This window comes from Mycetomoellerius zeteki, unplaced genomic scaffold (genome assembly GCF_001594055.1).
Source record: "Mycetomoellerius zeteki isolate Tzet28-1 unplaced genomic scaffold, Tzet1.0 scaffold174, whole genome shotgun sequence".
NCBI lineage: Eukaryota > Metazoa > Arthropoda > Insecta > Hymenoptera > Formicidae > Mycetomoellerius > Mycetomoellerius zeteki.
In genome coordinates, this window is record NW_017256696.1 from 1,162,148 (window position 1) to 1,184,407 (window position 22,260).

The 22,260-nt window shown below is 30.7% G+C and overlaps 2 protein-coding genes across 3 annotated transcripts; one reads left to right on the plus strand and one right to left on the minus strand.

The window, feature by feature from the left end:
- Positions 1-536: 536 nt before the first annotated feature.
- LOC108721535 (mitochondrial glutamate carrier 1) lies at positions 537-11,852 on the minus strand. 2 transcript variants are annotated; one of them, XM_018446128.1, is made up of 8 exons: positions 11,545-11,852; positions 6,209-6,277; positions 5,839-5,973; positions 5,342-5,491; positions 2,337-2,473; positions 1,448-1,633; positions 1,209-1,359; positions 537-996 (listed from the first exon to the last, which is right to left on the minus strand). In XM_018446128.1, exons 2-8 carry the CDS (start codon positions 6,250-6,252, stop codon positions 858-860), a joined length of 942 nt encoding a protein of 313 aa, XP_018301630.1. In that variant the 5' UTR covers positions 6,253-6,277; positions 11,545-11,852; the 3' UTR covers positions 537-857. The 2 variants fall into 2 exon arrangements, with proteins under 2 accessions (XP_018301630.1, XP_018301631.1); XM_018446129.1 differs by lacking the exon at positions 11,545-11,852 and adding an exon at positions 6,938-6,956.
- Positions 11,853-16,382: 4,530 nt separating this feature from the next.
- LOC108721533 (putative sodium-dependent multivitamin transporter) lies at positions 16,383-22,183 on the plus strand. Its single transcript, XM_018446123.1, has 8 exons — positions 16,383-16,502; positions 16,632-16,853; positions 16,932-17,272; positions 17,370-17,489; positions 18,266-18,483; positions 19,687-19,904; positions 19,972-20,222; positions 21,842-22,183. The coding sequence occupies exons 1-8, from the start codon at positions 16,383-16,385 to the stop codon at positions 22,146-22,148; spliced, it is 1,797 nt and encodes a 598-aa protein (XP_018301625.1). The 3' UTR covers positions 22,149-22,183.
- The last annotated feature ends 77 nt before the right edge of the window (positions 22,184-22,260 follow it).

Genomic DNA, 22,260 nt, shown 5'->3' on the forward strand with positions numbered 1-22,260 from the left:
TGCATTTACTTTAAAGATTCTGTAATATTTCCGTTTACACATAACCATAAAGACTGCTAATTCTTTACACAAAATAAAAATAAGAAAATTAGGTAACGGTGAGCTTTAACAAAATATTCTATTATGCCAAAACATTCTATTATGCCTAACGAAAAACGTTTAAAAAATATCACGTTAAATCTGCTTAATGTCTTTAATGTACATGTATAATTGACTATAATTGGCTAGTTTGGTAGATATAACAATTAAGATCCCGATACACTCATAGTGTAACAACGAGCATGATTCGTGGGCAGGATCTCGCATACAATTTATAGAGCATATATTTTATAGAGTCTATAAAATATGAAGAAGAGATGAAGAAATGCTATTATTATATGGAAAGACGCATAAATGATCTAAATATTAAATACGTAATTGGTACAGTTGTGAAATATTTGTAATTTCATACGTTTTCCTAATGATTTTTCAATACATCCATCGACAATATATTTTACAAGAATACGATATTTTGCAAGAATACAATGCATCAGACGAATGTTATATCGATCCAATATATTTGATTAAAAATTTTAATGCACTTTGCGGATATAGACGTAAAACATAGAGATATAAGTATTTCCATTCAATCATATGCGAATCCATTATAATTTACGACTTGCAAGAATTACGGCAATTTCGATTAAATTTTTTTACTTTCTTTTGTATATAAGCGATCGCGAGATCCCGTTTAACAACATTCTTATTGTGATAATAAAGAGCAAAAATTTCAAGCAAAAATACAGCTACGATCTACAACGATTATTGTCAAGTTTTCCCAGAGTATTTGAACGGCACGAATCGGCGATATGGCGATTTCACTTCAATCCCAGCATCCACTCAGCTACACCGAGATAATAGACGGTTTGTGCAATTCCAAACAACGGCGCTATAACTATCATCCGGCAAGCGCCACCTTTGAAGAATGCCGTCGGTCCCTCGTTCTTAAATGTCTTCCTACAAGTCGAAAATAATTATTATAAAACTAAACTCTTATTTATAATTAAAATTAAAATTAAAGATAAAATTTCAAGAAAATCCCTGATTTTCAAAAGTAAAAAAGGAATCCCCTGAAAATTTCCGGTTTTTTCAGATTTCTCCAAGTAATAAATATCCTGTAAACTTAGTAATAACTGAACAAGGAGAATGTTTAATTCCGAGGAACTCACAGTATACAGTCTAACACTCCATTGTACGTTGGATCACCAGGTGCTTTTTTGATAACTTGCAGTCTAGTTTTGATTACGTCGAATGGATTTACCATTAATGCGGCCGTCGATCCGGCGGCGCATCCGGCAAGGAATGAACACCAGAATACAGCTATAATTAACAGCTACATTATTACTGTTTAATATATTTTTGATCGAAGGTCGAACGTGTGCGATAACATAATTATATCGCTACTTACATGAACCGTCTTCTCGCTTTGGCCCAAGATTATTCAGTCTAGCAAACAGCGGAAAGTAAATAACGGAGAACGTAACGTCTCTGAGTGCCGTGGCGCCAGTTCCTTGGTATAACCCCAGTATACCTCGTCTTTTAAGTAGATCTACCGTTAACGACCAAGCGGATACTTTTGGCACAAATTTACCCGCTATAACAGTAATACGTTATGCAATTTATTGTTAGAGAGAAGCACGTACAAGTATAATTATTCTAAAATGGATTTATTTTCACGTTTTAGAGAGCGAATTGTGTGAGCCGAACGAATCTGATTATATTGATTAATTATATTTTTAATTTTCATTTGTTACTATCATTATTTCCATATAGAAAATTAAATCCATTTAATCTTACAGTAATACGTTACATTTTTATCTTGATATTGTATGTAAGATATCCTCTAATTATTGACACAACGCTCATGTGCAGATAGAGCGAATTAAACTAAGTCAAAAAGTTCTGTACCATTTTGCAATTTTCACAATTTTTTTTTAGTTACCCAATGAAATAGAATGTCTAATATCGATGCGTAAGACAATTTAGTAGAAAATTTTTCGATTCAATTTAATCTGCTCTACCTGCACACGAGCGTTGTGTCAATAATTAGAGGACACCCTGTATATGTAAATTTACAATTTTAATTAAAAATATGTAATCGTCCATGGCAATTAATTGACATCATAAAAAATACAATAAATAAAAGTTACACGACTGTTGCTCAAAATTGCAAGTTTATTAACAATATGCAATAATTATAAGAAACTTAGATATACGTGAATAGCCGCAAATAATCTTGCTGTATTCGACAAGCCGCGAAGGGAACATCTTGAGAAGTTATTGACTGCTTTCGTCACCTTCTTTAGCTGCCATGGCGACTCTGCCAGCGTCTTGCATTTGTATTTTAAGCAGTTCCATCGGAGTGGTAACAATTATTTGGCATGCTCCTGCCAAGCCGCCGGCGAGCATTTCACGTTCTATTGGCAATTGTTGTCTGGACAACAGATTAAGAGAGTCCTGGGATCACGAAGTATTGTAAAAAGTTTTAATATATATGAATGAAATCTGGCACACGACTGACTTCAAAAAATCGAGGAAAAAAGGTGTTTTAAATGTCAAAAAATTGTTTTTCGATTAACTAGTGGTAACAGATGGTAATTTGATTAAGATCAACTTTTCCAATTAAAAATAAGTTCGGGCACTAATCCAAAACCGATCAAAACCGATATCTCAAAATCGATTTTCGATTATCATCTCAGTCGTTCATTATTATATGATTCAAGAATAATTATCAGTACAGCGATGCAATTGATAGATAAATTATTAGATAAATATTTGAATTGAAAATTGAATTGATTTAAAAAAAAGTTAACTTCTCGAAGTTTTTAAGGGTATGTGTAAAATGTTTATCATAGTGTACCAGTTCTGATATAAGGGAGATCATTCAACGCTAGTGGCATGATAAGCAATATGTTAAATATTTGAACGGACCGCAGAGCATCAAAATATACTGGCAAAAAACGTAAACGAAGCAAATTGTTAACTTCATAATTCGCAATTTATGTGTAATTCCAATAGCGTGATGTAACACTTATACTAATAAAAGCTATAAATAGTCGAAATTATTCAATATATCAGAAAACAACTTTAAATGAAGCAAATGAGATGAGCTACAATTTATAATTGTAAAATAGAAAATTAACAATTACACTGCATTATATAGCTCGCTGACATTTAATAGATTTTCAGTAATTCTCTCTTTCTCAATTAGACTATTTCTAACTAATTATAATTTTGTATAATTTCTGATATGTCATTACTCTTGGATTGTTTAAAAAAAAATCATTTCGTAAGGAAGAAAAGGGGAAAGCAAAAATTACCCTGCTCTCGTCGATTGCTTGCGACTTGGTTAGCTAGTTATGGTTGCTCGCACCGTTTGCCAGGTCATTTAACTCGGAAATTACATTCAAACAGGTATCTTCAGTTGTCTAGAATTACAGAATAATATATTTCAATATATTTTACAACAACATAAGATTCTGCCATAATAGCGCGAGCTCAATTTCGTTCCCTCGTTTTTTTCGATGTACAGAAATATACAGAATGAGCTATGCTCGTTAAAATTTAATAATACTTTGATCTATTTAGAATCGGAATTATAGTTATAATATCTATGAAAATAATAAATAATAACTTAAAATAATCAATTTTTATTAAGGAAATTAATTTTGAGAATATATATATTATACAAAATACACAATAACTCTGTAAATTTAATCAGCAAAAGTGAGACATTTTATAAACTCAAAATTAATACCTATTTTTAAAAATACAAGAAAAATGCAATGCCACTTGCATATTCTTGAACATCAAATAAGTCTTATTTCAAATTATTAAATATTGCCAATTATTTTCAAATATCATTGGATCCACAACAATGTAAAACTATTTTTTTCTAGTTACTGATAATTTTTTGGTATATCAAACCGATATACATATACTTTGTGTGTAATTTACTTGGAAGACAGTGTCGATGTTAAATGCAAGCAGTTATCGAAACAAATAAATAACAGTGATTAGCAATAAGGATAAATATACTATAAGGTATTCTAAACAAAATGCTATGATGCTCTGCTGATCAAACGATACATAGCACTACATTACTAATTTTTGGGGCTTTCCAATTACGAGTTTTTTTTAAAGAAATATATTATTACGTACATTACATTGTTATATTTTTCTGATTAAACAAAATCACATAATTAAATTTTGTATTATTATAACTAATATTTCTATGATGATAGTAATATTTTTTTATATTAGATAACATTTAAAATCTATTGAAATAATAAAAACTTGATTGACAGAATGAATGCAAATTGGATACGTTAAAGAGGAACTGTAACATATTATTTATTATACATATATAATTTTCTTCACGAAGAAATTAAAAAGATGTAACATTTTTAAATTTTTATTCTAATAATTTTCATATCTGTGTATTGATTGAACCAAGTTGTCTACTGCGTAGACAACTTGGACCGATCAATACTCTTTAGCTTCTTAAGCTTTGCTGTTGACGTAATTTAAACTTACTGTGGCTTCATAGCTACACTTATATCCTCCATTAATCAGAATAGAAACTCGAAATGTTTAATTAATTTAATGTGAGATGTTGATTATAAGTTTTATAACAGTTTGTAAACGCTTGTGTTATCTCAGTTTATAATACAATGTTTTAATAAATTTCCCTTTATTATATATTATAAAATAAACTGAGAGATTGTGTCGATTTTATAAACAGCTAATTGGAAAGCCCGTTCTACAAAAATTTTACATTATTAGTTCAACAGAAATTTTATTTCTTGAAACATATTTCATGCTAAAATCTACTTGCCATAAACTTTGAATAAACCCCTTTAAATACTAAATATTTAATACAATGAGAAGATAATTGCTATGGAGAATTAGAGCTTTGAAAACTAGGGAATGGAAACGAAAAAATGACACATATAAGAAAAGGAAGAAGTAATGAATTGTCTAAAAAATAAGTTTAAAAGAATAAAAGGATTGTTAAAGTATTAAATACACAGGATATATGCTAAAGATTTGAATCTATTTAAAACTAAATTTATAAAATTTAGAGAAATAAATTGTTAATGAGTGCCAAATCACTATGAGTACCTTTGACTATCTTTAAAATCTTTATTTTGGCATTGTATCTACTAAACAATTCTCATGCCACCTCTCACAGGTTAACTTTCGCTTTGATAATGTTATGCACAGAGAGGAGCACATACCACAAGTTCATATCATTAACAATATGAAAAATACGTTAGATAATATATTGTTTGCAACATACCCAGGTCCAAGCGAAAGATAGTGCCTAAATGTATCGTTGGCAGTAAGTTTGATTGCTTTCTCAGGCGTGATCAACAGTATATTTACAGCGGATCCCTTATACATTCCAAAGTAACCTTCTGCTTTGTAAGTCTTTTTGAAGCAGTCAAACCTAAAAAATAATTTAATATATTCGATTACGATAATCTCTTTGTTTTGCACTTTTTGCATTCCATACATTTATTTCACATTAAATGAAAAAAGCATTAAATGAAGAAAGCGTAAGTGAAATGAAAAGAGGTTTATTATATAAAATAATATAATAATCCTCTTTAAATTTGCATATACGTTTGCATATAATTTATGATTATCAATAGGTTAAAAATAATATATAATTTATACATATAATATTTTAAAGCTTTTTTTGAATAATTAGGATATTTTATTTTTAATTATATATATGTGCACTGTATAATGATTATATTTAATAGTTATTAATTTTTTAAATAAAATACTTGCATTGACTTATACATGCGTTCGCCATTCGGACCAATAACTTGATTCTGTAATCTTGTTTTCACCAAATCAAGCGGAAAAACCACGGACACTCCAATAATTCCGGCAATGCCTCCATTTATAATTTTTGGTATAAGTCTGGAAGGTAAATGCAAACTTATATTACATAAATGATTATATATATATGATTTTGTTATATTAAAATATATCTCTGAGAAGAAGAATATATCCGTTATTTTATACTTTTTAATAACTTCATTTACGATATTTAAAATAAAACTGTAATACTTCTAAATCATCATATTCTAATTTGAGATTCATTGTTTTATAAGATATTATTTTACGAGTAAGATTTCATATAAGAACGACATACTTGAACTGCTCTGCGGATTTCGGAGCTGAACTGTCTTGTGCCATGTTGATTTAAATTATGATCCCGCACCTGTTGAAATTGATATAATTCATAAAAAACAATATGAGTGACCGATGTTAAATTTGTTAATAAGAAAAAGGAAGAAGTTATAATTTTTTTGTCTCATAATGGTAATTGCTTTTCTGACGAAAATTATCTTAAAATTCTTCATATAGTTTTTCAGAATTTCTATATAAATATAATTTTCAAAAAAGAAATTTATAAAATTTTGAGAAGTTTAAAGTATTTTTCATAAATTTTCATAAATTTAAAATATGAAAAAATTTTGTAAATATATATATTATGAAATATTCTAAGAATTCACGAGGGAAACAACATTAGCGATTAACGTTAAATTATTGATAAGAAACAAAACAGTGTTGTAATCTTTTCTGCCAGATAATGGCAATTATGAGTTCCACAAATATGAATGTGCGCAAAGCTGCTTTAATTCATAGTGGAAAAGCCTTGAAATGTTGAGAAGGTATATTTGTTTGCAAAATTGAGAGTAATGCCGTTAACTATGACACATTACGAGAACACGTTAAACAGTAGTCAAAATATTGTGCCAAAACTTGAAGGCCACTTCATTATATGCATCGTCTACAATACACATGGAGTAGTAGACCAATCATAGTCGATTGTAAAAGAAGAATAGTCAACTGTGCTTGGTCAATTTCTTACTCTTACTTCTTACTCCGTGTATTGTATAGAAGACGCATTATATAAAGCACTTTAACTTTGTAGCGCATCAGTCGGACAAATTGCACTTTCTAAGCAAAGATTAACGCGTTACGTTTGTATATACTGTTATCATCAATTTTCGGTGATAAGACACCGAGATTGATATGTAATCGATAGATTATACGAGTAGAAGAAACTTCGAAAGATCTTATGAAATAACAAAATCTGAATTATCTCCCTCCCATATAATATTATCCTTTTCTCATATAATGAAAACTGAACATTCTTCTCTCTTGGCACCTGACGAGAGCCAGGTGGTTCGTCTATATTCGCGTTTATACTGCGATTCCCTGCGTAACTTCTATTTTCGTTTCTTCTTTATTTTCGATAGTGAAAGACCCGTGATACGATAATCGTCCATGAACATATATTCTTGCTGAATAACGTTCTAATTGCCCGACAGTGACTCATGACTTTTCCGGAAGTTGTTTCCATTGTTTAAATTATGTATTTTGATACACCGTATCGCCTTGAAAACCGATTCTCTCTAAAGGCCGTGGATGATCAATTTAATTGATTCGATCGCGTACAGAATCACATTCGCTCGTTTCATTACATAAAACGGGCATTGACATTCACAATAGCGTAATCAGTGCGATGTCAGTCGAAGAGAAATTGTTATCGAAGACGTACTCGTGCACACACACGAGCACAATGGGAACAAATCACCAATCTGTCGATTGTACCGCGCAAATTGATTTCGCTTTTATCTACTTCTCCTGATCTCTTACATAATGTCGTTCAGCTGTAGGACGAGTCGCTATCACCCTAGCGAGTTATAATTCATCCCGAGTGGTCGAGTCCCATCCCAATGGAAAAAGGGAATTTAACTTGGAGGCAATTTCTCTATATCTTCTTGCGGAGGTGCAGATTTCTGCGAAGAGCAAGGCGTAGGATACAAAACTGATGTGTCTAAGCGCAGTTAAGCGCGAGAATTATTGTTGCTGTTCGAATAACATATCTAATTCTTGCATTTAATTGAGCATTTGAATAAAACGCTTCTTATTCTACTTGCGTCAAGAGCATACGTCATGTCGTTTTAAATAACACACAAATACATTTTTTTTTTCACACAGATCATGTTACACGCTCTTAGATTAAAACTATAATTTTAATATTACTTTAAGTAATTGACCACTATTAAACAAAAACTCATTAATCTCACACCGGTTTGACACGCGTTCCAAATTAGCAAGTATGTACTTACACCAATAGTCCGATTCTGTAACTTTTAACAACAGTTCGGTATCGTTACATTGTTATTGCATTGCGCAGATATCATATACGGTAAAAAAGTTGCGCAGCATATGTCATTGATGAACTGTCATTGACCCTTTGTTGTCACTACGGGTCAAAATGAGCTGTGATTCGAATTTCGGGCTGTATAATTTTACGGCGTCGTTCGTAATTGAGCCTTGCGATATCAATCAGAAGTTTGAAGTCTCTTCTGTTGGTTGAGACAATTAGACTATTTAAAAACGTGTCAGTACACGCGTAGCAACTGTTTAAAAAGAAAACAATACCTTCTTTAAATATTGAAAAAAATTTCTTGCGGAAACGCACACTTTATTACAGTATTTTACGTATTTTTTTCTGAACATATTTTTATCAATACGTATTTTTATCTGAAAATATTACATTTGAAGAGTAGCACCCTAAAATTTTAATTAAAAAAGTTAAAAAATGAAGAAGTTGTGATTTTTTATGTTACAGTTCATTCTTTTTACGTGTATATTTTAAGATTTTTTTAACGTACATATTATTATTTAGCTCGTAACGTTATTATTAACATATTTTATAATGTTCAAAGTATATTCCATATTTTTTTGTTGACATCAGACGAATAGTTTCAAAATGGCAGCATCAATTAGCCAATTTGGCGTAGTGTAATAACTGTACAAAAATGTGACAATAAAGAGTTAAGAGTTACAGAGTCAGGGTACAACACAGCGATCACCCGAATTTATATTATTTGATTTAAATTTTATATGAGTTTTCTTCCATTTACCACTGAGGATGGCTTAATATAAGCTAAAATGTATGGTATATTATTGTGAAATCGTAAAATATTAAGTTATGTATGACTTCGAAGGCTGTTAACTGGCACAGATAGAATAAAGTTGTTTAAATAATACATTATTGTAACACAAGTACAACTGGCGTGACTCATTACTCTTTTACTTTAAATTTAAAGATTTTTTTCATAAAAATACGTGTTCTTATTTATTAAAATAATTTAAGGGACATATTTATGAAGAAACACATGAATAAAGGAATCTTGGAACTTCAAAAGTATTACAATATCTATTATTATCTTATCATTCCAGCTCTTGTTGCAACATAGATAGGAGCAAGAAACGTTGAGTAATTATCAATTTAATTCGTAAGATGATAACTAAAATAAAAAAGTGATAATCATCAATAGTTTTGAAGATAAAATCGACATGACACAATGCGGCATTAAAATTTAAAAATAAGAGCCTTCACAACATGACATAAACTATGGTTATGCAGCTTATGTAATTTTGTGTGTGATGGCCCTAAGTTTTTATTTGTGATGGCTCAGTTTTTGTTATTTAAAATAAGGATAATAATTCAGATAGATAAAATTTCAATACATTTTAATTCACTCGTTCACCGGGTATATCTAATATATTTTAATTATTTAATTACATACATCGTTAAAAATTGCAAGAAATTTAATATACTTTTAATTTACACATTTTGAACTTAATTTCGTGGCATTACATTAAATTTCATGTATTTATAACTGAAAAGTACATTTGTGTACATGTACATGAAATTTAATGTATTTTTCATAAAAAATTTATGAAATTTAATGTACACGTTCATTATGTTTGAGTAACTACTGTAATTTAATTTTCAGTTAAATCATTCATTACTTTTAATTTCGTTCATAACGAACTTCGTTTACATGTAAAGGAAGTTAATTTTCAGTTAAATCATTCATTACTTTTAATTTCGTTCATAACGAACTTCATTTACATGTAAAGGAAGCTCGTGGTCACATTTCTAACAGTGTAGATACATTAAATAATGACCACCTAATTATATTTAAGTAAATAATACAAATTTACTTGCTAAAAACTGATATCGTAAAGTAAGAGATTAATATCAATAAATTCGCATATATAGTGATACGTCAAATAAATAAATGTCGATCATTTATAATTTCGAATCAATTTGCACTTCCGCCTCGGATATATCACAAGTAAAGTATTATTTCTCAAGTTATATTTGCAAACTAATGGATTTGAAGAATTGGATTTTTGTGCGTTGAAACGAAATATAGAGGAATTTTTATGTCAGAAGAATGCATGAAATATCCTAAATTCCAATCTCTTCAATTTATATAAATTTCGAAGTAGGTTACTCTAGAGTGTTAGTTTTCAAATTTTTGAATTCACGAGATTTTTGTGTGAATAGATGAGACTTTTATAAGTGTCTATTAAATTTTAAGCATATATAAATAAATTATATATATTATTATGCAGATACTATAAATGACTCATATATATATCATTATAATTTTTATTATATTTTATAAATTGTGGTCTCTACATTTGGAACACAATAATATAAATTAATAATACAAGTGTTGAGAAGGGCTACGAACTATAAGAGAACAATATTTAAATTGAAGATATGCATTACATTAAATGTAAGATACGCGCTACATCATTTTGGATATCAGCTTTGCCGTTTTATATTTTAAACATGTATATATTAGCACTTTATATTTCTAACATTAAGAATGACCCGATCGGGCTCGAAAAGCCGTTTGTGAATTATTGTTTTATTTCTTAATTATATTATATCTTCAATTTAAATATTGTTTTCTTATGATTCGTAGCCCTTCTCAACACTTGTATTATTAATTTATATTAATTGAACCATATTACACGATGTATTTTAATATAATAATATTATATTTACATATTTATAAAACACATCTATAAATAATACATAATACATAAATATATAATTGCTATATAAGAAATTTATAAAATTTATAAAATTTAAGAATATATATTAGTCATAAAGACAAGTAATGATGCCAATAACCGATCTTTTTACTTTGAGAAAATTCACGAGCGACTAAAGATCAATGCGATCGACCAGGTCACTGCGTGCGCGCAGTCTTTGCAGGTTATGTTAAAAGCCAGGTCGCGATGATCAGCTGATCATCGAGTTACTGTGCGGAGCACAGGCGCGTTCATGAGAAACGAACGAAATCTCACGGAAGACTGGAAATGATCCACGCGTCACGACGTTAACACGTCTGATTGCTAGCACTATGTTAATTTATTATTATTATTTTTCAGCCTTCAAAGCGCGTTAGTAAAAAATAACATAATATACTATGAACAAATACTACGCGTTCGATCCTTCTGGAGGAAATAAAATGCCGTTCCCTGCCTCTCCTCGCTTGGCGCCTTTTCTCGCAAAAGAAAAGAATTAACGCCCCTAATCGCGAAATCGAAGTCGCGCAAGTCGCGACTCAAGCGATGAACAAATTGGCGGGTCCTTACCGGTCAGACGATTTTGACGTGCACGCAGTGATCCGTTCCACGACTAACGTTCCTGTTGACACTGTTATGCCCGCTCCTGATTCTCGACGAGCCGAGAGCCCGAGAGATACGAGCCGGAACGGCTCAATTAGCCGTGGGCCGCTGGAAGACTCGTTTCTTTCGCGTCGACCGATTTTGATTCCGCGAGCAGCATCAGCAACATCAGCGCGATCCGTTAACGACACTTTCGACAGATGCTCCGAACATCAAGGCGATCTTTCTCTAAACATCTCGCGAAACGGTTATGCGCGCGCACACGGATGACGGATCCCGCATTTCCGCTGGGCATACCGCCCGTGGGACGCGAACCTCGGAAATCCCTCTTCCAGTTCCAGTCTCCAGATATTTCGCATCGTCTCCCCTAGGTCTATTTGCATTGCAAATCCCCAAAAATTTTTGCGCTTAAAATAAAATATATATTCAAGCGTGGAAGAGAAAGAAAACCAATATATTGAGTGCAAAAAGTACAAACAATGCGACAGCATTTACGTCAACCGACGACCACCGATGAAGTATCATCATCATTGAAGACAGCCAGCGGCAGCTTTACAAATCTTGGAGATTGTCAAGTTGACTCAATAGATAATTGCAGACTAAAGAAAGATGTTATCGACTGCCGATGTAACTCTCAGGCACATTCTATTCTACGATACACTTCTCGTAATTAAAAACCATATAAGATAGGATAAAAGTCGCAGTATTATAAGAGATTTCTTAATTATTGTTCTAAAAAAATGATGAAAGGATGCCTTAAATATGAATCCCTTAAAAGTGATTCCAAAATAAAAGCAAATAAGGTCTTTTATTAATAGTATGACAAAGCATAATATAATGCTTAATACTTACTGCAAATTTGCTGTATAATTTCTCTAATAAAAAAGTATGAGATGCTACCAACTTAATTGTTAATATGTGGCAGAATGTTTAAGAAATGATAATTTCAGACATAAGTTGCTGGAAAGTTACTATCTAAAGTTGTTATATCGTAAAGACATCAATTTTCCAATAAATGTTAATTCAGTTGCTACAATTTTGATGGGAACACATGCTATGATTTGCGAACAATATGACAACAATAACATAGACACATTGTTTATACCTGGATATATTTTTACTTTCCATCCTGATGTTAACTTTTTTTTACATTTGCATTCTTACTTATGTGATATTGGCTTCTTATCTCTTATAGCATAATATAATATTTATCTTTTAAATTATATATATTTGATTACGTCTCATCGTTTCTCAACGTATCATGTTCCACCGTAGTAATTTATTTTAATGTTTTATTCATATAAATTTTAATGAATATTTCAATGTTATGAAGATTGTATGCAATAGTTGAAATGTACAGTTACCATCTATTGTGATAATAAAGATATTAATAAATTAAGCGACATTTTAAATTTGCTTATTGACCTTATTTTTACATATTAAATTTAGACATTTTAAACTTATTTAAAGTCATCTTAAAATTATTTTAAGAAAAAATTAAAAGGAACTAAAGAAACCTTAGAATTGTGAACAGTAAACGTTGACAATTTTTTTTAAGTAATATCATAATTGTAAAATCGTAAAATTGTCTAAATTTTAACGTACGCTTTCTTTTATAAAAAAAAAAGATCGCATTAAAAACCCATTTTATTAGAATATAAATAAAAAATTTTAATTCTTAATTACCTCTAAAATTTTCTTAATTACCTTTAACTTCATTTAAAACAAATTTTTCCAAAGACTATTGTCAAAATTGATATATATTAGATTAATATTATAGCCACGTTTGCTGCGCTCATTCATGATGTGTGTGAAATAACTACGGAAATTTACTAGAAGTCTGTGGTTCTAATAACTTGTTCTGCTTTTAATAAAATTTGCGGAAACAACCAATCTCAGGCAGTGGAAATTTATTTCTCGGAACAGCAGGGAATGAACAGAAACGATTGAACTATTATATTGAGTGTGCGCGAGGCATTCAGGCATCGGGCCATTTATATAACTGAAAAAAAAAAGTTTCTCCCGTGAATTTACCAGCAGCAATTGGACGGATTTGTCACGCACGGATTTCGGAATCTGATTTTCATTAAATTAGGCAAGTCATTGAGGCATGTTAAAGAAATTATACATTAAAAATGTTCCGTGCGGACACTGCAGAGTGTACACTGTTAAATCTACAGTATTAAATTTAACCTAATGTGAATCTCCTACTCAATTATGTCGTTATTTATACTAAAATAATAGTTATATTTGACACACTATAAGGTGACAAATTGACACTATGTAGTGTCAAATTTAATTATCTTCTTCTTCATACTTCTTCATTGTGATGCGCACGTTGATTATTCAATTGCCTACGAGCATATGGGACCTACCCAGTTTTAATGCCGATTCCGAATGGCGGATTTTTCGAGAGATGTTTCTGTGGGTAAAGATATTCTCGGGAGGTTGCCAGCCTTTTCTGAAAGGAAACACGAGCGTAAATATTTTGGATCGAAGCCTCTGGCATGATAAACCAATGCGCTGCCGTGCCACGCTCGCGCTCAAATTTAATTATCATTTTAATATAAAATAACGATATATTTAGTACGAGCAGTGGCGACTCATATATTACACTTCATTTCTTATGGGAAGTATGTGCATATATCCTCGCAGTTGCTATATCAGTAACCTCGGTTATATTCCGCGGGCAAAAAGCGAAATCGTGTTCAACGTGAAAATATCTATTTTCGTACATTTTCGGTTATATAAAATGATCAGTCTGAGGAATAAATTAAACGATAACCAGTTTAATCAAATATTGTATGTTGACACTGATGTATAATTGTGCCGGACATAAGTTTAAAATTTTTTGTGCAGGCGCGGCGAACGTGCCATATCCTATCGCGCGGCGTAACGGCATTCGTTGCCATATTCTATGTGCACAGTGCACAGTGCAGAAGTCATATTGAAAGCAATACGTGTTCAGTAGTTAAAAAAGTGTTTATGTCCGAAAAAGTGTGAAACAGTCTTCTGTCAGCTAATAAAGTTAGTTGTAACACCTAAAGTATATTGCCATATTATCTTGATGCTACAGTTGTATAATCGACAGCTATATTTCTTATAAAGATAGTTCTAGCTACACTATCAAAACTCATATTGCGATATAGTAATTCATATTTGGCAATGAGAAATTTTCTAGAAAAGATTGCTAGAATGATGCTGCTATAAATTTTATATGTGACAGACAATATTTTAGCAGATACAAAAAATAGCGATACATCAGCAAAATATTTTTTTGCGTGTAGTACAGTTTTTAAGTTTTCAAAAAAGGAAAGAGTTTAAGAACGATACGGTTAAAATATAATAAAAATACTTTGCGCGTTTATAGAGATAGTATAAATAAAATAGTTAATGATAAATGTGCTTCTGTAAAAAGCTTCTGACAATGCACATATAGCAATAATGGAATTATTACGTATATGTGCAATAAAAGTCATTAAGAACCTATTTCTGTTTAAATATTCCGTAATTAATTGTTGTAAAAAAACTGTTCAAAATATTTTTAATTAATAATTTTTTAAATATACATATATTATTATATATGTATATTATTATAAGTATCAAAACATTAATATACATTAGATGTAACTTTATCGACAAATTCAATCTTAAGCTGGAACAAAAATACTTTTATCGACTAATATCATTGGGAAGACATTATCATATGAATCGAATAAATATGTTAATAAAGTTGAAATATATTAACATTCATTAATAATATTGAATTATTAATATAAGATATTATTAAATAATAACTTTCTAAATCTTTTTATGACAAATTTTTTACGGATAAACAAATATAATTTCGAAAACTTCGAACATTTTTATTCTTTATTTTTTCCAATAAAGTTTAATCTGTATCATTAGTGCAACTTGCAAAAAGTCAGTCAGAGATTGTAAGACTAATGTTTAAGAATTATAAATGCATTTTAAAATATATACATATATACATTTTTTAATACATTTAAAGAATCATAAATGCATTTAAAAATATACATATATATATTTTGAAATGCATTTATGATTTTTAATAATTAGTCTTGCAATCTCTGATCGACTTTTTGCACGCTGCACTAGTGAAATTAATTAAACTTTATTGTCTAAAAAATCGTGTGAACCGTTACGCTGAACATCCTGCGTAGCGTATTCATATATAAAATGTATATATATCTATATATACAATAAGCATAACTGCAAATCTAAATATCTTCGTAATAAATTGTATCCTTGCATTTCAACAACGTTCAGCTTCTAATATTAATTTAATTTCGGTATGTAAATATGAATCTTCCAAAGAGAAAAGACATCATGTAACATAGAAATAAAAAAATAAATGTCTGATTTCAAAAATTTTGATATTTAAATTTTATTTTTTTTTATTACATGCATTTTTTTCTTTCTTCTGTATGTTGCAAAATATGATGTACTGAATAAATGTTAAGTATAAATGTTATTACATAATTAAAAGTACCATATGAATTTAAAAATTTAAAGGCCTTCTTCTATTTCTAAGATTTATATATATATATATTGTACAAAATAATTTATTACTCTTTATTGAATTAATTCTTGTTTTACTTAAATACAAAAAATATGTTATTTTCTTTATATCAATTTGCCCTACATAAATAAATTCTACAATAAAGTTTAAAATTAAAATTAAAATTTCATATTTTAGTCTTTAAATGTGCTTGATTAGTAATCATAAATATATCTTCTCCCTTTTAAACAATATAAATTTTTTATATAATATTTTAGATCAAATGGCAGAAATGAATACTTTAGGATGGGTCGATTATCTGGTTGTAGCATTGATGCTGTGTATAAATGTTGGAATTGCTATTTATTTCCGATTTAGTGGAAAACGTCAAAAAACTGTGGAGGTAATTATTATTATTATTGCTAAATCCCCCTCTTTCTCTCTCTCTCTCTCTTCTTGTTAAAGAAAATCGTTAATAAAATAAGATTACTATTTTCTTTATCGCTTTTTAATAATAGCTAATGTTTCACAGGAATACTTTATTGCAAATCGATCAATGAACATTATACCAGTCGCTATCGCTATGATGGCCACCTTCATTTCTGGTACAGGCTTGCTCGGTACATCCGCTGAAATGTATACATATGGGACGCAATTTGTTGGACTAAACCTGGCATTTCTGTTGGGCACTGCGATTACATGTTACGGATTCCTACCAGTATTCTACAAGCTACAGGCAACAAGCGTGTACGAAGTCAGTCTGGCGAAATTAAATTAACCGGCAGGAAATTTTTGGCGGCCTATATATTAAAAGAAATATCTCTTCTTTTAGTATTTAGAAAGGCGTTTCGGAGTAAGAACTAGGATAATGGCTAGTTTTGTTTATTGGATTCAACAGCTTTTCTATTCAAGTCTGGGGCTTTATGCTCCTTCTCTAGCCTTGGAAACGACCACAGGAATGTCCAAAACTATCAGTATTATTATTATTGGCCTTGTATGTGCCTTTTATTCGAGTGTAGGTGGTATTAAGACTGTGATATTGACTGATGTATTTCAAAGTATGCTTATATTTACCGCCGTGTTCTTGATTATTGGCATAGCTGCGAATGATGTTGGAGGATTGGGACAGATTTGGGAGATCGCGAGGCAGGGGCAACGGATCGAATTTGATAGGTATCGCGTCTACTTTTCTACATTAGTTGCGTGAATTCGATGAATTATGTACACGTAACATCTAATCGATTTTTATCTTTGTTTATTGTTATTTTAGAATCGACTTGGATCCAACAGTAAGAAATACCTGGTGGTCTCTTTTGCTGGGTGGTTCATGTACATTTTTGGTACTTGTCGGGGTGAGTCAAGTACAAGTACAGCGTATGCTAACTGTAAAGTAAGTGCTATAATTTGTATAAGTATAACGCCGGATAAAATTGAAAATTATCAAATATATTAGCTTTACCGGTCGAAGCCTGGATCTTGAGTGTTTTAAATAATTTCCTGTAAATTTATATACCACAATTGTTTTCTAAATTGCGCATCGAATCGATTTTCCGAACTTAGGAACGCAACTGAAATATTATAGCAATATTACAAATTAAAATTGACGAGCAGCTTAATAATTTGGTGCTTAATTGGCATCATTTTGAAAAGATCTTTATGTACTAAAAATCTGTATAAATAAATTGATAGTTTAAAGACTTAGGACGCTCGCACGGAATGCTAGAGCTCCGGGTTCAACTCTCGGCCGAGGTAATATTTTTCGCAATAAATTTATTTACACATTTTCAGTACGTTAAGCTACGATACGTCCAGCTTCGGTATTGACATTATTTCTTAGTTATTTGTGTTCACATTATATGGTTCTAATAAATCGTTTATTATTATTCAAATACATTAGAGTACTTCCCATACAGCACAGAATCTGCAGTAATACGCTATAAAATCTCTACAATATTGCTGTAACACGCAATGTTGCAGCAATGTTACTGCAACTTTTGTGCTGTAGAGGTTGTAACATTTTACTTATCAGATGACAAATTAATCATATAATTTTGGTTTCCTGTGTTCACGTTATTAAATTATTTTCTTTTTTAATATCAATTATATGTTTATTCATCAAATTATATGATTTAAAAAATTAAAGAAAGCGTTAAATTTTGTTTTCAGAAATATGCAGGCTTCGCAAAGAGCCATGTGGCTGTCTCTGCCTATTCTGACACTTATCTGGATCACGATTTCTTTCTCAGGATTAGCGATATACAGTAAATATCACAATTGCGATCCACTTCTCAAAAAAAGAATTACTTCACCTGATATGATTATGCCATTATACGTTATGGAAACGATGTCCAACATTCCTGGCTTACCAGGCCTCTTCATTGCAGGTAATACTTTTATCGAGAATCGAATATGAGCCTTGTGAGTGATGTCTGATAGAAATTATACATATGTTACAAATTATGGAAATAAAAATATATGAAAATAGCTATGCTTGAAATATAATTTTACGCGTAATTAAGACAATTTTAAAATAAATTTGTAGCATACGTGCTTTATCGTGGGTTCGTTACTAATCATGGGTTCTTTTTTTAAGCATAATCAAGGCTACATACATAGCACGAAATATTGTAGCAATATTTCAATAGTACGCAACATAGTATTACAAGCATTGCAGCAATATTATAATTTTAATATTTTGTAGGAAATATTGTAGCAATATATTGAAATTTTATAATTATACTGCAATATATTCTAACTTTAATATTTTATAAGAAATATTGCAATATAGTATTATCCGTATATAGAATAAAATATTGCTACAATATTTCATGCTGTAAGGGTCGGATTATAACGCATGTCCAAAAATTAATGAAAAATAATCCAAAGAATAGTTAGTGTGAATAAAAAGAAACTACTAAAAGAAATACGTTTACATACAGAGTAAAAGTTAAATAATGTAAATCGAAGTAATATAAATAAAAAAAATCATACGTCTACATTCTACATTATTACGAGTCACAAGTTAAAATTGAAGATATGCATAGTATGACGCATGTCAGACGCAAGTTAGATGCAGACGCATCATATTATATATATTTTTCATTTTAACTTCTGACTCATTATGTAAATTGTAAACGTATGACATTTTTATCTATACTTACACTTAGATTATTTACATTATTTAACTTTTACTCAATTTTTTCTAAACCTTAGAAGATATTTATTTATTTTTTAAGAAGATATTTATTTATTTCCTTTTTCACACTGACACACTGTTCTTGGACTATTTTTCGTTAATTTTTGAACATACGTATTAATTAATTACTTCGTGCGCGAGCGATATAACTTTATAGTATATTCAGAGCTTTTACACTTATTATGCGTTTCTGAGATCTGAAAATGATTAAAAAATGTAGCCAAAACTATAATTGATTTGGAAACTTTAATAACTTGTAATATGTAATTGAAATCTTATCGCGTTAAATTTTGTTTTCATATTTGAGTATCAATTTTCGCGCTTGACAGTAACATGTTTTTATCAATTTATTTTATCATTAATTAATCTTGATCTGTTTATGGATTTTTAGGCATTTTTAGCGCAAGCCTCAGCACAATTTCTGCTGTGCTAAATTCTCTGGCGGCAATAACATTGGAAGATTATCTGAAACCCCTATATAGAATGTACAGTGGGCATGAATTGTCCCCTACAAAGTCAAGCTCCAGCGTTAAAGTGCTCGCTTTCATGATCGGTGTTATTTCCATTGCACTGGCATTTTTAGCGCAATTGATAGGTGGTCTGATTCAGGTAATGCTCGTTACTATATCTAAATGTAAGACCGATAAAGAGAAAATAAATATCTCTGGTACCCTAGGCTGTAATGCTTATCATGGGAGTTGTCGGCAGTCCGTTGTTAGGTATTTTTACTCTTGGTATGGCCACGGAATCGGCAACGGAAGGTGGTGCGATAATTGGTGCTCTCACGGCATTTTCATTTCTATGTTGGATCGCCTTTGGTTATCCACGTCCTGTACCACCTAAATTACCAACTACTATTGAAGGCTGTGATAAGAATAATACAAATATAACGATGTCCATTGTGCAGAACGTCATGAGTTTTTCCAAGTTAGTAATTCATCGAAAATAATTACACGAAAAGAATGGTTTTACTGAAAAATGGAAATATGGAAATAGAGACAAATACAAGTAATATGTGGGATCATTAAAATAATTATACATATTGTAGGACGCTCGAGCTTAGTCGCTAAAACGTTGATATTTTTTTGCGACGTTGTCATCATGCTCTAGAGTGTTCTACACAATTTTAATGGTCCAACATAATTATTTAGTAAACAAACTGCACTTAGTATGACAACACATTGGCAATATATTTGTTAAGATATTGAACAAGCAAGAAATAAGGCCCATAACGGTCAAAGCTGGATCTTAAATGCTTTAAATAATTACATATAAATTTATATACAACGTTTGTATCTCTTGAATTGTACGCTGAATTCCGTGCAAGCGTCCTAAGCCTTTAAACCACCGAGACCTCATTGTTAGTAATATTCTTCGCAATAACCGTAGGAACACGCATTTTTTAGACAGTTTGTATAAACAATAATTAACGATTTATTAGAATCGGTAGAGGCTTCCTTTCTTGCATGTTGTGTATTCACATTATACAGTCCTAATAAATCGTTCATTATTGCTAAGATATTGTAATAGATTCAGTACTGTCTGCATCCGTTAAATTTGTGTTTTGCTTGTATAAATTAATAACAAGATTGTGTGTCGACTAAAAGGTAGAATCTGTCATTTCGTAAACACTCAAATGGAATCCATTATTTAAACGTTTATGAAACGATTATAGATTTTGCTCATCGTTTCATACAAAAACAATGTTTAATGCGATAAGATTTTAATTATATGTTTTAGCTACATTTTCGAGTCATCTTGAGACCTCCGAGACGCATATTAAATGTGATTCTATAAACATCCCAACAAACATTTTGTATGCAAGATAATATAAAATTGGCAATAAATTCCAGCGGAATAATATGGTCAAAATTAGAGCCTACTGTGTCCGCAATAGGATTTCCAACTTAAACCATATTTGAAGAACATATCTTAAAGTCAAATTGAAACCAACACCAGAAGAAATTTGACAATAGCAATGTGATGACAGGTTGATGCTAAATGCAAGTCAAATCTGTTGTCTAACGCGCCGACAACATGGTGTCAAATATATTTTGACCAACAGATAATGTTGTATTCCTTCGTGAAAAACGCTGACACTTTTGTAATAGCAAAATTGCTTAAGATCTGCTGTCAATTTGTTATCAACGCGTTGAACAGACCTGCTTGCTTTTCACCACTTCTCTGTCATATACTTTACCGACAAGGTTGTCGCATATTTGGTAGAAATGTGCTAACAGTAACGGCAATAACAAAGTATGTTTTTTTTATTTGCGGCCATAATCTATTGTCTAACCTTGTCAGTTGCAGAAAAGGTTATAGAGGATCTTAATACTGTATTATCTATTATATTTCTGATATTTCTGATACATTCTATCTATAATAGCAGACACTTTCCAAATATGTTCTCAACAGATTTTGCTGTCAGGGTATTTTCAAATCTGTATTTCGTCTAATTTTCATATCTATAATATATATTTCAGTTTTAACCATTCTATGTATACTCACATAAGATTGTCTAACGGATTGTTTTACCTTCTTTTCAGAAGCAACAACGACAGCTCGTACTTCTATTTGTATCGCATTTCGTACATGTGGTATTCCTTTCTCGGACTCTTAATAACGTTCTTAGTTGGACTATTCATCAGTAATCTGTCTCGTTTATTCATCCAGAATCAATACAGCGAATTAGACACTAATTTATTTTTTCCAGTAATAGCGCGGCGTATAAGTTATAGACGACGTAATGATATAGAAAATAAAGAAAGTTCTCCATTTGATAGAAGATATTCTCTCAGCGACGTAATCCACGAAGAAAACGATGCCGTCCATAAAATTTGTACAAAATTGTAATAGTTTGATTGTAATTTTAAATAAGTGTTAGACACACACACACACACATTCCGTACGTTAAATAACATTGTACTTTCGTACAATCAAAGAAAAGAATGACCCCGAAATCGGC